This window comes from Ahaetulla prasina, chromosome 4 (genome assembly GCF_028640845.1).
Source record: "Ahaetulla prasina isolate Xishuangbanna chromosome 4, ASM2864084v1, whole genome shotgun sequence".
NCBI classification, from domain to species: domain Eukaryota; kingdom Metazoa; phylum Chordata; class Lepidosauria; order Squamata; family Colubridae; genus Ahaetulla; species Ahaetulla prasina.
In genome coordinates, this window is record NC_080542.1 from 116318020 (window position 1) to 116333457 (window position 15438).

General features: G+C 37.0%; 1 protein-coding gene across 3 annotated transcripts in view; it reads right to left on the minus strand.

Annotated features, from left to right (window-relative positions):
• Positions 1–2027: 2027 nt before the first annotated feature.
• The window catches only part of VPS50 (VPS50 subunit of EARP/GARPII complex), a 68672-nt gene continuing 55261 nt past the window's right edge, over positions 2028–15438 (minus strand). For all 3 annotated transcript variants that reach the window (XM_058183016.1, XM_058183015.1, XM_058183017.1), the window contains 6 exons: positions 10803–10951; positions 9347–9443; positions 9020–9178; positions 5682–5803; positions 3856–4045; positions 2028–2802 (listed from right to left, as the gene is read on the minus strand). In XM_058183016.1, coding sequence (XP_058038999.1) covers positions 2683–2802; positions 3856–4045; positions 5682–5803; positions 9020–9178; positions 9347–9443; positions 10803–10951 — 837 coding nt within the window. In that variant the 3' untranslated portion in view covers positions 2028–2682. The remainder of the gene's footprint in view (positions 2803–3855; positions 4046–5681; positions 5804–9019; positions 9179–9346; positions 9444–10802; positions 10952–15438) is intronic.

Genomic DNA, 15438 nt, shown 5'->3' on the forward strand with positions numbered 1-15438 from the left:
CCACAGAGAGTGATCAATTCGGCACAAGAAACCATTGGTTGCCTTCTAACACCACTGGATGACATTGGCAGGTCTCACTGCTTTAGCAGACTAAGAAAGATACTCAGAGATGATTCAACACCCAGGTCAGTGTCTCTTTGCACTTCTACCATCGGGCAGAAGACATCGAAGCATAGCCAACTGAACAAATAGGTTTAAAAATAGTTTCCATCCTTGGGCTGTCAGACTCTTAAACACAACCACAATCACTCCATGCACATGCGGAAACATATGATTAGTTTTTCTTTTTTCCCCCTAATTACTTGCATAGGGATTATTCTTTATACTATTTATGTTGTTTGTATTTTTTGTCATGGATTGCACCAGTACGGCAAAAACCAATCTTGTTGTATACATGATGTACAATGACAATAAAGGCTATACTAACCCTGCCTCAAATGTGAAGGTTCATCTCCCAGAATTCTGTAAAGACTATGCTTTGTGGCATGCCAATATTGGCTGATTTAACAGATAAAAATTTTCTGCCCAGCAAATGGAATGCTTGCCAGTCCAGGAAAACTAAAAAGGTGTGACTCCCCAAGAATGTTCTCATTTTTAACCTGACCAATTGTGTCTCAGTTACTATCCTAGTATAGACTTCTATACAATGCTAATCCGTTTTATATAGACCAGGGCTGGGAAAATATAATTCAGAGAAATCTCAACCAGCATAGCCAGTGGTAAGGGATGCTAGCTGTGTTTCAGAGCTCAATCATCCCACTCATAAATAGATGCAGTGGCTGGTGAACACGCCGTGCGAAGCTAAAATTAGACATATTATGGTTTACTGTAATATATGAACCAGCAGTATCTCTGAAACACAAGAGGGCAGATATAGCATCATGGTGAAGTTACTTACCTTTGTGAGTGCAATTCTGGCTTACAAAAAAGCTTCAAGCAGAGTTTCAATTTCATTCCCATACCTGCCATATTACAGATTTTGACTCGGCAGCCACTGCTAGTGTGTACCAAATTAAAATCCTAAGAAATAGGATTTTAGCATAAATCAGCTGCTGTTTTGTATATATTATGTAACAGAAGAGAAGCAGTCCCTCATATAACTAGACCCTAAGCTACAAATATTTCAAAATAGTTCACTGATCTAGTCATTCATTAGAAGGTTAGATTTAAACCAAAATAAATCCAGTTATGTACTGGACTTAATTACCACATCCAAGTTATGGGAGTATAATTTATGATCCCTTGCTATACCTTAGGTATACCATATATGGACCACAAACATCTGGAAAACTATTAGATGGCAACAAAAAGTTACAGAAAACTAAAATTCAGATTCCAAGAAATGATCATTGGATTTTTATAGCCTAGTCATTGTACACCTAGCAATTCACCAACAGGGAGTGGCATAAAAGTCCTTGGAGAGCCTTGGGAGCTACTGCACACTTCTCTCCAACCCCCACTGACTTCAGGGCAACACAGGCATCACAGCCAACAGATTCGTGTTTTATTTATTTCAAATGCAACTAGCAATAAAGCCAAATATATAAGCACTCTATTGTGACATTCCCCAAAGCAAACGAATAGTAACAATGGCGGTTATACGGATTGTAGTTAAGTTGTAGGTTAGAAAAGCTATATGGAAAACAGGAAGAAGCTCCTTAATCTTTAAGAGCATGTAAACAAGTGATGTTCAGGAGATAATCCTTCATTACTCAATCATTAAATTTTTCAGAAGCATTATCCTATTTTGATTCTGGTCCTTTTACTCATCGTTGAAGCTGAAATAGTTTCAGAAGAGGACCAAAAGAGGCATTAAATTAACTACCTTTGTTACCTTTAAAATGAAGACTTAGCAACATCTGAAATCCAGACAAAATTCTTCTGCAGAGGTATTTTGTGAATACAATTGGTGATATAATTGAGTCAACTGCTCTTAATCCTTTTCATCTCATGTAGCCCACTTATAACAGAATGCCATGGGGGCAGATCTATTGTTTAAGCTGCCAAGAACAGATTCAAAAGCACCATTTCCTAGCATTCAGTGTTTATTATTTTGCCATAATTCCTAGTCAATTCTTTTAACAAGATAGGATTCATTCTGAAATGAATTTACATTTAAAGTTATGTAAAAAAAAGCGCTAACAGGATTAAGCATTGCACTTTTAAAGGACATGCACAATTCATAATCTCGATACAAGATGTTCCCTTTTATTTGCACTCATACTATTTTCTCAGCATAGAAGACAGAACTACCTGGGAACCCTTTGGCAAAAGAGACCCCCCCAAAAAATTCCCCCAAACACCTCCAAAACCCCAACAAAAAACAAAACAAAACACCAATGAAATATATTATTTTAGCTTTCTTATTATTTTCTTATTCTGATTTTATGTTAGTGTGTGTGTAAATATATGCATACACAAACATGCACATCCACACATACAAACACCAATTTAACTCATCATGAAAGAAAGCACACTGCCAAAGTGGCAGTGGGGATAGAGTATTGAGAAGACCACACACTGATTTCAAATGTCTTTGGAGCCAATCAGAAAAGGATGCCCACTTTCTCCATTTAGCCAAACTTCATCTGTAGTTCCATTAGTTATTTCTTCACATTTCACATGGTCAAATAATAACACAGGCCAAAAAAAAAATATCACAAGACTCGATAGTCTTTTAAATTATCTTTTAGGCCTATCTAAGTCATCGATAGCTGCTAGTAGTTTCTGCTTAGCTTTTTTGTTGATGTGAGATCCCAGACAAACGTTCACCAAATTGGTCAGTTGCTTGGTGGAATATTCCTATACAAAGGAAACAAATCACAGATTAGTTTCCAGCAAACAGAATATAAGTGCCCAGGAAAAAAAACTGTTATAGCAAAAAAGTATATTTTTCACTCCAAACTGTCATTTTGGAAAAAATGCTGAACAGGGACAGAGGTGGGTATTGTTTATGGTACAAACTTCTGAAGAAAATATCAATACAAGGATAGCAGCTTAGTAGGAGCTGCTTAGAATTATAGTGAAATGTTGGACAGCATGAAATTCTATGAATAGTTTAACATCCTGTGTGGCACTTAAATTTATTTTCTACTCCTGAGGGAAAAACATGTCAGATTGGCTTAAGACTCAAGAGATACTATAAAAACAAAGTTTCAAGAAATCCTCTGTTCACATTTACAATTTAGTTCTGCCAAAGGGACTAGAGAACAAATTATCAATGCTGAATCTGATCAAAAGAAATAGACTATGATGCATGCCATGAATTATTTCAATCCTATAATCCTTAAAGATGTGCCAGGACACGAATGTTATTTAAAATCTTGCTACTTAAATATTGCCAGAGCATTTGATTGATTATTCGAATCAGAATTTTTGAGGTAAAACAACAAAGGAAAGCAGTCCATCTACTTATCCCCAAGAAAAGTAAATGTCTAGCTAGACTGAAAGCAATCCAGAATTACCACTTAGGTCTGCTCAACTGAAAACATAAGCAGCTGTAACTCTGCTGATAAAAGCAGGTAAGACTTTAACTTTATTACAAATTCAAGCATGTCAAAATTAGTCAAAAAGAACAAATGAAAAAGAAGACATTTTTAATAGAACTGTTCAAGTTCTGTTATTGATTACTTGTTTGGAAACAGGCTGAAAGATTTGTAGATGACACACGGGGGGAAAAAAACAAAGCTCCTTAAAGGTTTTATGGCTTTATTACCCAAAATGAACAGTCATAAAATTTTCTTTCATATTTAAACATTAGCAAAAAACCAATTATTTGGACTCAGCAGCATATCAATATAAACTTCCTTCCCAACAGATCCAATCCAATGAGAAAACCTAAAAAATGGTTCTTACTCTGTGTTCCTTGATCCAACGTTCCATGTCATTTTCAGTCAAATAATAAGCTTTAATATAGGTCTCCACAAATTCCTTGTCTGGAATAGGCCTAATATCTGTGAGTTTCTCCAGCTTCATTAAAAACTGTTGAAAATCCAATTGCATCAGAGCACGACCTTCATTGCTACACTTCTTGACGTTGGCATAACTAGATAGGTAAGTAAGCAAGCAAGAGATAAGAAGTCTGGTTCGGTGCTTTAATTTTCTGAAGATTGTGGTTGAATTACAAGGGGAAATAGCAAAAAGTCATCCAGGAACTCAAGGTTACTACCATAAGGTTACTACTAGTAGTTACTACTACTACTTCTCATTTAATGGCCAGTGTTTAGCAACTGTTTGAAGTTATAACAGACCTCCCCAGAGCTACCTATGGCCCATCTTGAAGCTTGAAGCCAGAAGATCGCATTTTGGATAGCTGGAAACTGTCTTGCATTTATGGCCATTTGTACATGACCACAATTTTTGGCATTTTTCTGTATTTCCAAGGTTTACTTCTGATTTCCAGCAAAAATGTACCCCCTGGGGAAAATAAGTACTTTAACGATTGCCATGTCTGTTTAACAACCACGGCAAACAAGGTTGTATAATTAGGAATGGTCACACAGTGATTCCCTTAAGGAGCAACATGACATATGACCATATTTCCAGGTTCAATTACAATGGTAAATCAAGGACGATGTCATGGTTCCAAGTAACACCGCCAATGAAAGAAAACTGAGAGGTTTGAGTTTCCTCAAAGTTCTATTTTATTAGAGATGTCATGTTGGCACTGTCGAGCCCAGGTCTGGCTTGACACATGACGCTACAGGGATACGGATCATGGGAGCAGCCCCTAATCAAAGATCCACAGGGATAACATATCAAGAACTGCTTGAGGGCTGCAGGGATCTGCATTTGGCAAGCATGGGAAAGGAATCAGCACCCTGGTGGCTGGGATAGAGGGAGATGAGGGCTGGGCATTAGGAAGAGCTGGTTTAGTTCTGGGATTTAGCAGATGACGTGGCAGCTGAGGCTGTCAGATGAGGAAGGGGAGAGAGAGCGGCAGGGCATCCAATCAATGGAGCAGTTCAGCCATGGGGCGGGGCATGAGCAGTGCGGGATGGGCTGAGAGGCAGAAGCTCGACTTTTACTGAGACCCAGTTTGTAGCAGACCCAATAAATGAAGTCACTATTAGAAAGAAAACCAAGTTGGCTTGTTTCTTCTCACGGCGTCTGACACAACTGTGGCTGAGCTAGCCGAGAGGCACATCTGGGAAAACCCAAATCTTACTCGGAATCACATTAGAATAGGAGCTCTTGCTTCTGAACATACATGCAAGGAAGTGATTTTGGAATGCATCTAAACATTTTAATCAACATGTATTCTAAAATATACTCCAAGAATTACTTCAAGGGGTTGCAACAGCAGCTGGTCTTTTTTGAATAGAAGTGTTATTCACTAATAAATAAAATCCTTACATATACATCCAAGTTATATGCTCAGCTGAATTCAGCAATTCAACTTTACATAAGACATATGGCAGTCAGTTTACAAGTATATTATCATTATAAAACAAACAAAATTCTAAGATCACTTATCTCAAGACTACTAATTAAGTCTGCAACACCACTTTTTTTTTAATCAAGAATAGGCAACATTAGGTAGCTGGGGGTTATGGTTATAAGACTAGATGAGAAAGAGAGCTAGGACTTGAGGGAGGAATGCATTATATGAATAAAAAACTTTATGAGTCCAACTGTGAGTTTAATATTCATTTCAAAAAGACTATCCAAATAGCACTTACCCTTCTACAATTGTTCTATTGGCTAGCCGTATGCAGTGTTCCCAAAGAATATTTGAAACTGGCAATGGAATACGAACTCTCTTTGACACTTCATTCATCCTCTTGTTAAACTGTTCAAATTCCTAAATTACATAAAATGTATATAATGTATAAATTTATTAAAAGACGGTGAAATATACAATAAATGCCAATAAATATGCAGCTAAGCAGAAAACATGCAAACATACAAATAAAAATTGCACAAACTGTCAGACATGGGCATTCTAGAGCAGCTTTTCCCAACTGGTTCCTCTCCTTATTTATAAGAATTAAAATTTCCTGTATTCCTGACAGCCGTACTTTAGACTCAAGAACTGAAATTACAACATATCTCAAGACTAAGTTTGAAAAGGCTGACTCCCATCATCTCTTTGTGTATCTCAGTTCTCATTGAATGAATCTGCTTCTGGATAAGAAGGTTAATAAGAGTCATGAAGAAAACCTGCTTTATGATGTATTAACTGCTGATTATCTATGTATGGAAACATTCTGATCATATAACTGATGAAATTGATTATGTCTAGTGAGGCTGCACCAACTGCATCCAAGCTATTAAATGCACATTCTACTGACCTAGAGTTGCTCATGGTTTACCTATTTATTTACTACAATGTATAGGTGCTTAAGGGTCGCAGTGGCTCAGGGGATAGGACATTGAGCTTGTCGATCGAAAGGTTGGCAGCTCAGCGGTTTGAATCCCTTGTGCTGCCATGTAACGAGGTGAGCTCCCGTTACTTGTCCCAGCTTCTGCCAACCTAGCAGTTTCAAAAGCACGTAAAAATGCAAGTAGAAAAAATAGGGACCACCTTTGGTGGGAAGGTAACAGACTTCTGTGCACCTTTGGCGTTGAGTCATGCTGGCCACATGACCACGGAGACGTCTGGTTGGCTCTTCGGCTTTGAAACGGAGATGAGCACCGCCCCTAGAGTCGGCAACGACTAGCATGTATGTGCTAGGGGAACTTTTACCTTTACCTTATAGGTGCTTAATCCAACAAGACTCAGATCTTGCTGAAGATTCAGTATTAAAATATGAACAATAAAACAACAATTGCAGCCTGAAAAATAGCTAGAATATACAAGTCTTGATTATCATAGAGCAGATCCTGAAATTCCAGGATCAAATGGCTTTTGAAGAGACCAACAGAGTAAAATCTAATCTTATCACAAGAAGGCTACTGTTCCATATTAAATTTTACAAAATGTGCATTTATATTTGCTAACTATTTTTATATATTATAAATAGGAATCCAATAGAATAGAATATTTGTAGTTCAGTGTTGAATTGTGGGGTCCTTGGTGAACTCTTCATTTGGTTGTTTTCATGCAGATGTTTCATTACCAAACTAGGTAACATCATCAGAGATAGTAGGGAATAAGTTTGTTTTTATTTTATATTCCAATGGTTTGCCCTGTCAGTGCTGATGGGAGTGGTCTTGGTGATTCCTTGATTGGGTTGTTGTTTACTGTTTGTGAGCTGGGTAGCTGGAATCCCAGTTCCTTGATTGAAATATTTTTGTTTCTTGATTATTGGTTTAATGTTAATCTTCATGTTAATCTCTGCTCATCTGTATGTTGATTGCTGAGGAGGAGCTGTTTCGGGTTTTTTGTTTCTTTTCTGGCTCTTTTGATTATCTCTTTTAAATGGTACACACATGTTGTTTCTGTCTATGTGCCTGTTGATGGCCAATTTGTCAATAGTGCACTGTTTCCAGGAATACTCTAATGTTTTTGGATTTGGCTTGATCTAAGATGCTCATAATTTCCCAGTTGAAACAATGGTTGAGTCTATTCATATGTTGTAAAATTAAGGAGTTTTCATCAAGTCTTCTGCTAGTTGGTATTAATGGATATGCTCTGCTGGCGTTCTGCCTGTTGACCCTACATAGTGGCTATTACAAATTTACACTGTATATTCTTAGATGATTTCTGCTTTTCTCCTCTGGGACTGATAGGGTTTTTGGTTTACTTATGATGATTTGAGTACTATGGTGCCATGTGGTTGTAATAGAAATCCAAGTAATATTGTGGCTATTCTCACCTAGTGATGATGATGATGATGATGATTTTAGTTTGGGGTGTGATCCTTCTCAAGAATTTGCCTAAGTGTATAGAAGACCTCAAACATGATGGAAAACTAGACATGCAATCAGACATACTTCTCTATTCTTTCCAATCTTTCAACTGAAAGATTTAAAAGGCAGCTAAACCTGTGAGTTATACATATCCTGGAATCCACCTTTATTCATGTCACAGGTTACGTTGAAAACTGTATTTATATTCATGTTAATGTAGTTTCAACTTTACTTCAAAGCTCCAACCGAATACAGAAATGAATACACAGCATTCTTCACTCTAGTGTGAAACGCTCAGAACATTCATACAAACAACAGAAAAGGGTGTTCCTTAACCATTAAAATGGGAAACATTCACTGGGAATAAAAGCTTATTTGGTACTATAAATTATGAATGGAAGAACATGTGGCAGACAGAAAGACTTCACTGATTATTTGGCAAATCAAGGTCCATGCCTTTTAGCCATGCAATGCAAACAGAAAGGTACAGAAACACTACAGAATTATGCATACTAATTTTTCAGTCTCTGAGCCTTACTCCAGAATACATATGCTCATGATTTCACTCTTAAAGTATTAGGACTTTTAAGTAAGCGTGCAAATAATTCTTTAGCAGACCCATAGAAACCCATGCTGAAATGGATAGACAAAAAGGAAATTGCAGTAGATTGAACTGTGATGGTACAGTAGTTAGAATGCAGTACTGCAGGCTACTTCTTGCTGAGTGCCGGCTGCCTGCAGTTTCAATTCCCACCAGCTCAAGGTTGACTTAGCCTTCCATCCTTTCAAGGCAGGTAAAACAAGGACCCAGATTGTTGGGGACAATGTGCTGACTCTGTAAACCACTTAGAGAGGGCTGTAAAGCACTGTGAAGCAGTATATAAGTGCTTTGCTATTGACTTCAGTAGTAATTGGATCTGATTGTCTCAGCACTGATTGAATTATAAGTGGTATGGTATGTTTTTTTCTCTATACTATTATGTGGGACCACATCTTGGTAGTTCTAAAAGAATATTACAATATTTCTGTTAAGATTCATAGGCTGAACATTGGTGAGAATCTTTCCATATGCTGCCAAATTATTTAAACACAGATAGACAAAAATGAAGCAAACTGAAGAAATCAAACTACTGAAGGAAGAATGTATTGCTTTCAACATGGAACAAAGCTTTTATATAAATAATTTACCTGTTAGTTAGTGTGAAGCAATAAAAAAAATACTTACTTTTAAGAGAGAATCGACATAAATATTGTGTTGTGACATGATTTCTTTCACATCCCACTTCATATTTGCCATCTGAAGTAACATCTGTTCATAATCAATTGCTTTAGCAGCTACAATCCAGTATATAGGTTTACGTAGTTCACTAGCTGTTGAAACTGTCTGAAACACAAAGTTTTTTCAAATTCTATTGCAGTAATTACATTAAGAACCAGAATGCATTAAGTAAATTATTGTTAGGCATTTAAAGACATTTCTTTACAAAACCAATAAATAATACACTCAAAATTACAAAATTAAAATAAAATAAAATGTATTCGGTATCCTGACCTGTGAGTAGAACTGTTGAAGAAAAGGCTTCTTGGCTGGAGGCATTACAGCATCAAGATGGGACTGAAGGAACTCAAATTGTTCAGCCAAAAATACTCTAAAAAAAACAAAACAGGGATGGGGTTGGGTTTTTGTAATTGGGATTTATTATTTGATAGATTTTTAAAAAAAAAAAAATTTGTAAGTCAACTCAAGTTATCTATGTCTAAGTTGGGTAGCTATATAAATATGTTTAATTAATTAATACAGAAAAGTTACTAAGATCAAATCTGACTGTTTTGCACCTGACAGATCATGGGCCTATTTAGAATAAGTGCCTATCAATATTATATTTGCAGTGACTTACTTATTCAAAGCATTTATATGGCACCTCATCTTAAGCAACTCTGGGCAGTTTACAAAAACCGTAACATCAGTAAGTAAAACAGTCATAAAATCAATAAAGCTAAAAACAAAGTCCCTGTGCTGTAGATACCCCTCTTGGAATGCTCCCAGAGCAGACTCTGCTACTCTCCTTCCATGCCTCCCAATCCCAGCAACTCCGTTAAAAAAGCTACATCTTAACACCCTCTGAAAGGCTAAAAGGCTGGGATCGCTGGCAGAAAGGTGTTTTACAAGATAGGAGCTTGCATGAAAAAAGCAGGGTTTTTTAGGTCCACTAGATGGCAAAACCTCAGGGAGGGGACCAGAAGCATGCCCATCCTATCTTATCTAGTGGAGCAACTGGATTTCTTTTGAGGGCCAGATCAGCATTGTAGTATTCCTCCGCAGGCCAGGCCCAGGGGGTGGGGAGACACGCCTCCTGCAGCACCCTGCCAGCCAAAACGGGGCATGGGGACCTGCACATGCCCCTCTCCACACACCATTTTGGACAGCAGAGTGCTGCAGGAAACTATCCAGGTTGAAAATGAGGTGTCCCCCGTTTGGGCTGCCAGAGGTACCATGGGCTGGTCCTCTGCTATTTCCAAGCTGGCCCCGCGGTCCCGATTTAAGATTTGAGTTTGACACCCCTGTAGTGGAACAAGTGGATATTCTTAGAGAAAGGCAATAACCAGCACCTTGAATTGCATCCAGTAGAAAACTAGGAGCCAGTGAACCTTGCGCAACAAAGGTTTGACATGGGCGAATCTATGGATATCCAATATTTTGTGTGCCAATGTGCTCTGGACCATTTGTAACTTAAATGGTATCCAGGGGCAGTGCTATGCCTTTGTTAGATATAAGGAGGAAATAATCAAATTAAAAAAACAAGTGGCTGTATGCTAACATTCTCCATCTCTGGTACCTTTCAGGTATAGGAAGTTTTTCTGAGATGGGCCAGGAAAATGTTGGCAGACTTTACTTTGTCCTGCTGCAGTTATTTTATTTATTAATAGATGTCTAAGTTAATTTATAATATATCTTGCAATTGATTGTAAGAAGCAGAAAGAAACACTTTTGAGGATTCTTAACGTACAAGGATTCTGTGGCTACCACTCTCTCTGCCAAGCCATAAAGACTGTTGCTGGATGTCAAGACTACAAGATGACTTAGATGTGGCATTGGAACTTTTTCCTTTCTTTCTTCAACAGCAGTCAGTGTTCCAGCAGCATCAGAGGACACCTCCTACAAAAGAAGTAGGGTAGGAGAGTATGGGAAAGAAATTACATTGACTGGAAATATAATCAAATGAACATAATTAAGGCAATAGTCAGATAATATGAAAACCACCATCAATAGTCTTCAGTAGTCCTGAGCTAGTATAATTAATAATAAACTCCGCATTTCCAGGGCATAAGTTAGCATATTTACTTCTTCTGACAGAATCTTCACATTACATACAGTATCTTCAGCTCTGAACGTTTTTTTAACAATATCTTCTAACCCAGGGGTCTCCAACCTTAGCAACTTTAAGGTTTGTGGACTTCAACTCCCAGAGTTCCTCAGCCAGCTTTATGGCTGAGGAACTCTGGGAGTTGAAGTCCACAAACCTTAAAGTTACTAAGGTTGGAGACCCCTGTTCTAACTCATTATTCTGATGCATTTTATGAGCAAAGTATATAAAAGTTTTGTTTCGCTGAATATAACATTCTTATTTTCCTCTGAGGCCATACTTTTATAGTATTTCAGTGAGAGTCATGAGAACCTAATCAGAATTTATAAATCACAGTCCTTGGGAACTCTTTTATTGCTCTAAAAATAAATGCACTTTTAGGGCTGAATCAATTCCTATGCTCAAATTAGGGTTGCAGAAAGAAAAACTTCAGGAAAAATCAATAATGCTTTCTCATAAAATATTCTAGATAATTGAAAATATAACCTATAACATATGTAATGTAGGGAGATTCTGAGAATCATCTATATTGACAATTAAATGGAAATAAAGTTCATATTCAGAACTGAGTTAGGCTGCAATAGGAAACTTGACAGCTATGATGCGTTCCCTTTCACTGAACATGTTTAAATGGAGGCTAGATAGTCATCTATGGGAAATATTTAAGTCTGAAAGCCTACAATGAATAAGATTGGATTTGATGGCCTAAATGGCCCTGCCAACATTACAATTCTGCGATTTTAAGGATTTATTTTTTAGTGAGGTGCTGAGAAAAACTCTCTCATCTCATTGCACAGAACAAGGGCTGTTTTAAACAAAGCACCCTGGAAGATGCCGAATTATTGGTTGGGTAATTTCTCACTAATGACATTTAGCATTTGGAACCCATAGACATGCAGTAAATAAACCATTGTAAACTTTAATTCAAAGCACAACCAGCATAAACGCTGTAACTCAGAGGTTACATGGCAGTTCAAAGTACTGTCATCCTTTCATCAGTATTGATGAATATCTTTGTAAAATGATAATCAAGATTTACAACCATATTAATTACATTAATTCTATAATATTAAAATGATATTAAACATAGTATTTACTTCTCTCTCTTAACATATCTTCTTTATTTCATATCTTCTTTTTCTTTTGTTTCCCTGTTTCTAACTTCCATTTTTGTTATCTAACCATTGATAAAATAAATCCCATGTCATGTACTATTCAGTTTGTTCTTTCTCCTTAATTGTTAGTATGGGCAAAAAACTTTGGTTATACAATAGTTATTTGGTTATACAAATACAATTTACTTGTTCTTCCAATTTCATGTCTAATAAGTAGCTGTATATTTTCTTTATCAATTTTCCTTCTGTCCCTATTAATATCTTGTCTAATTCTGTTAGTTCATTATAAAAACCATATAGTTTAACATCTTTCTCATATCTAGAATATATCTGCACTTGTTGAGTACCATGCCATATCAATCCCTTGATCGCTCAATTTTTGTTTAGTTTTGAGTTTCCCCTTTTCATTCAAAATATCTTTGTATCTAACAATATTTTCCATGTTAATAATATTTGGGTGAATCAGTGCTTCCATTGGTATCCTCAAGTAATGTTGTTCTCTAATTTTCTCCCACACTAACAATAATGCATTCTTAATATAATATCTTTGAAAGTAACCATGTATTTTATTTTTCCCATACCAAAAGAAGGCATGCCAGCCCAACTGCAAATCATGCCCCTCCAAAGTCAATAGTCTTATATGCCTCAATACAATCAATTCTTTTACCCATGTGAGTACTGCAGCCTGATAATACAATTCCCAATTTAGTAGCCCAAAGCCTCCTCTCTTTCTTGAATCCTGCAGAATTTTTAAGCTTATTCTTGTTTTTTTCCCTTGCCAAATATATCTTAATATTACTTTATTGAGTTCCTCAAATATTTTTTTCCAATTTTATTGGAATTGTTTGAAATAGGTATAGTAGTCTCGGTAATATATTCATTTTTATTTTAGCTATTCTTCCCATCAATGATAATTGCAGGTTTTTCTATTTCTCCGCTTTGTGGCATCAGTTTATAGTACTGTATTGTTCGGAGTATAAGACACACCTTTTTGCCCAAAAAAAGAGGGTAAAAATCTGGGTGTGTCTTATACTTCGAATGTAGCCCCGCCCAGTTTCTCAAATGGAGGTTTCAGAGGTTTAAAAAAGGGTCCAAGGAGCTTAGAAAAAAAGCCACAAATGGAGCTTCAGAGGCTTTTTTCCCTGAACTTCTGTTTTGGAGGCTTTCAGAAGCAGAAAAAAGTTTTTTCTGAAATGGAGTTTCAGAGGCAGGAAAAAAAAAGCCAAAAAAAGCAAGGCACAGAGCTCACAACCAAGGAACCTGTTGCTAAACGCCTCTGGGAAAGCTGATTGGGGGTATTCCAGGAGGCCAATCCATCTGCTAATCAGCTTTTTTCTTATTTTCTTCCCCAAAAACTAAGGTGCGTCTTATACTCTGAAAAATACGGTAGTTTTGGGGGAGGAAAACAAGGGGGGAAAAATCTGCCTCTGCCTACTAGCATCCATTGGTATTCATCTGGCTAGTGTCCTTGCAGCAAATCACCTATTAGTTCTTTCAGGCTGCAAGGATCGCCGCTGCCCATCACCACCATTGCTGCCCATTGTTGCTGCCGCCTATCTCTGCCTCTGCATGCCCCATTTTCAGCCTCTGTTTTGGCCCATTCCAGGTGACAGGAACAGGCATTAACGGCAGTGATCCCCACTGCCTGGAATGGCCCAAGAATGGACACGCAGAAGCTGAAAATGGGGCATGAGGTGGTGGTGATGGGTGGCAACAATTCCCGCAGCCTGATAGGCGGTATTCCGGGAAGCCGATTCAACCGTCAATCAGCTGCTTGTGCTAAATCAGGCTATGCTGAAGCTGACCAGGTTGTTTGCTCTAAGGAGGTTAATTGCTGGGAGGCAGAGGCAGATGTTTCCCCCCTTGTTTTCCTCCCCAAAAGCTATGTGCATCTTATACTTCGCAGCGTCTTATGCCCAAAAAATACAGTATATATAACAGGTTGTTATCTTGATGTTTTACAGGAAGAAGTAAAAAGGTATTTTTCCCTTTTCTAAATCTTTCTATCAAATACCTTCTCTTCTCCACACATATTGTACAAGACATGATAGGGCTGATTAAATACACTGGACCATAACGATAGCTTTTCAGATCCAGAAAAACAGTTAAAAAGCTAACACCCAAGAGCTGACTTAATTTCCTTAGCTACCTTTAAAATGTTCATTTATGTGCTTATCCTATTATTGTTGAGAAGTAAACGCTGAACCTTTCCGTTGCACACATATGATCTTCATGTTTGTTTTAATTAATCCTATAGCAATAATTTTAAAGCAATGTCAAACTCTTAAATCATAACTGGGGAAAAAAGAAAATTTGCTGTTTGATGCAACGGATTTTTTTTTTTTTGCTGCTTACACAACGACTTAAGAACTTGCCTTATTTAAAGCAAAATTACCCATATTAAACTTAATAGAACCATTCAAAGTCAGCACGGTGCAGGAAGTCATCTAAAATGCAGTTGGTCAAAAAGGTAACAGCTAGACGTCATTACCAAAGAAAGATTTCTTAGAAATTAAGGAATAGAATGGATAAAGAAGATTGCTTGAAGTCTTAGACCTTTCATATAAACAAATCATCTTTAAAAGCTTGAAAAGTAGTTGTGGCTATTTTCTGCTTATCAAAACTGCTACAGTACACAGATTAGAAACTGAGTATTCATGTAAACCCTAGGTGATCATTTATTAAACCTTTTAACAACTTTAGGTGACATTTTTGGATTGTGCTTTGATTTATTCTTTTTTTTTAGATTGTAGTTACATAAAAGCAATGTACTTCTTTGTATAGGATTGCTTAGATTAAAGTATGGCTGAATACAAAAATTATCTCTACACAACCTTCTTGTAGAATATAACACAGTCTTTTTCAAATAATAAAAAGTTATAGATTTTAAGCATGATCATGTTAAATTCACCACAATTACTTGATTCAGTTTAAGTAGATGACAGCTTAAATCGGTCCCTGGGCAACCATGATTTGTGTTCACCCATCCATCTATAGGGGTAGGTAACTTGTTCTGCAAGGATGAGGGAGACAATCTGCCAACCATGACACTACTTCTATTCCCTTATAAACTATGATTCAATAGGCCTTTATGCTCAAATGATCCTGCACATGATTATCATCAAAGAACTGTTTCTGGACTCCTAAAGAAAACTGTTCTCCAA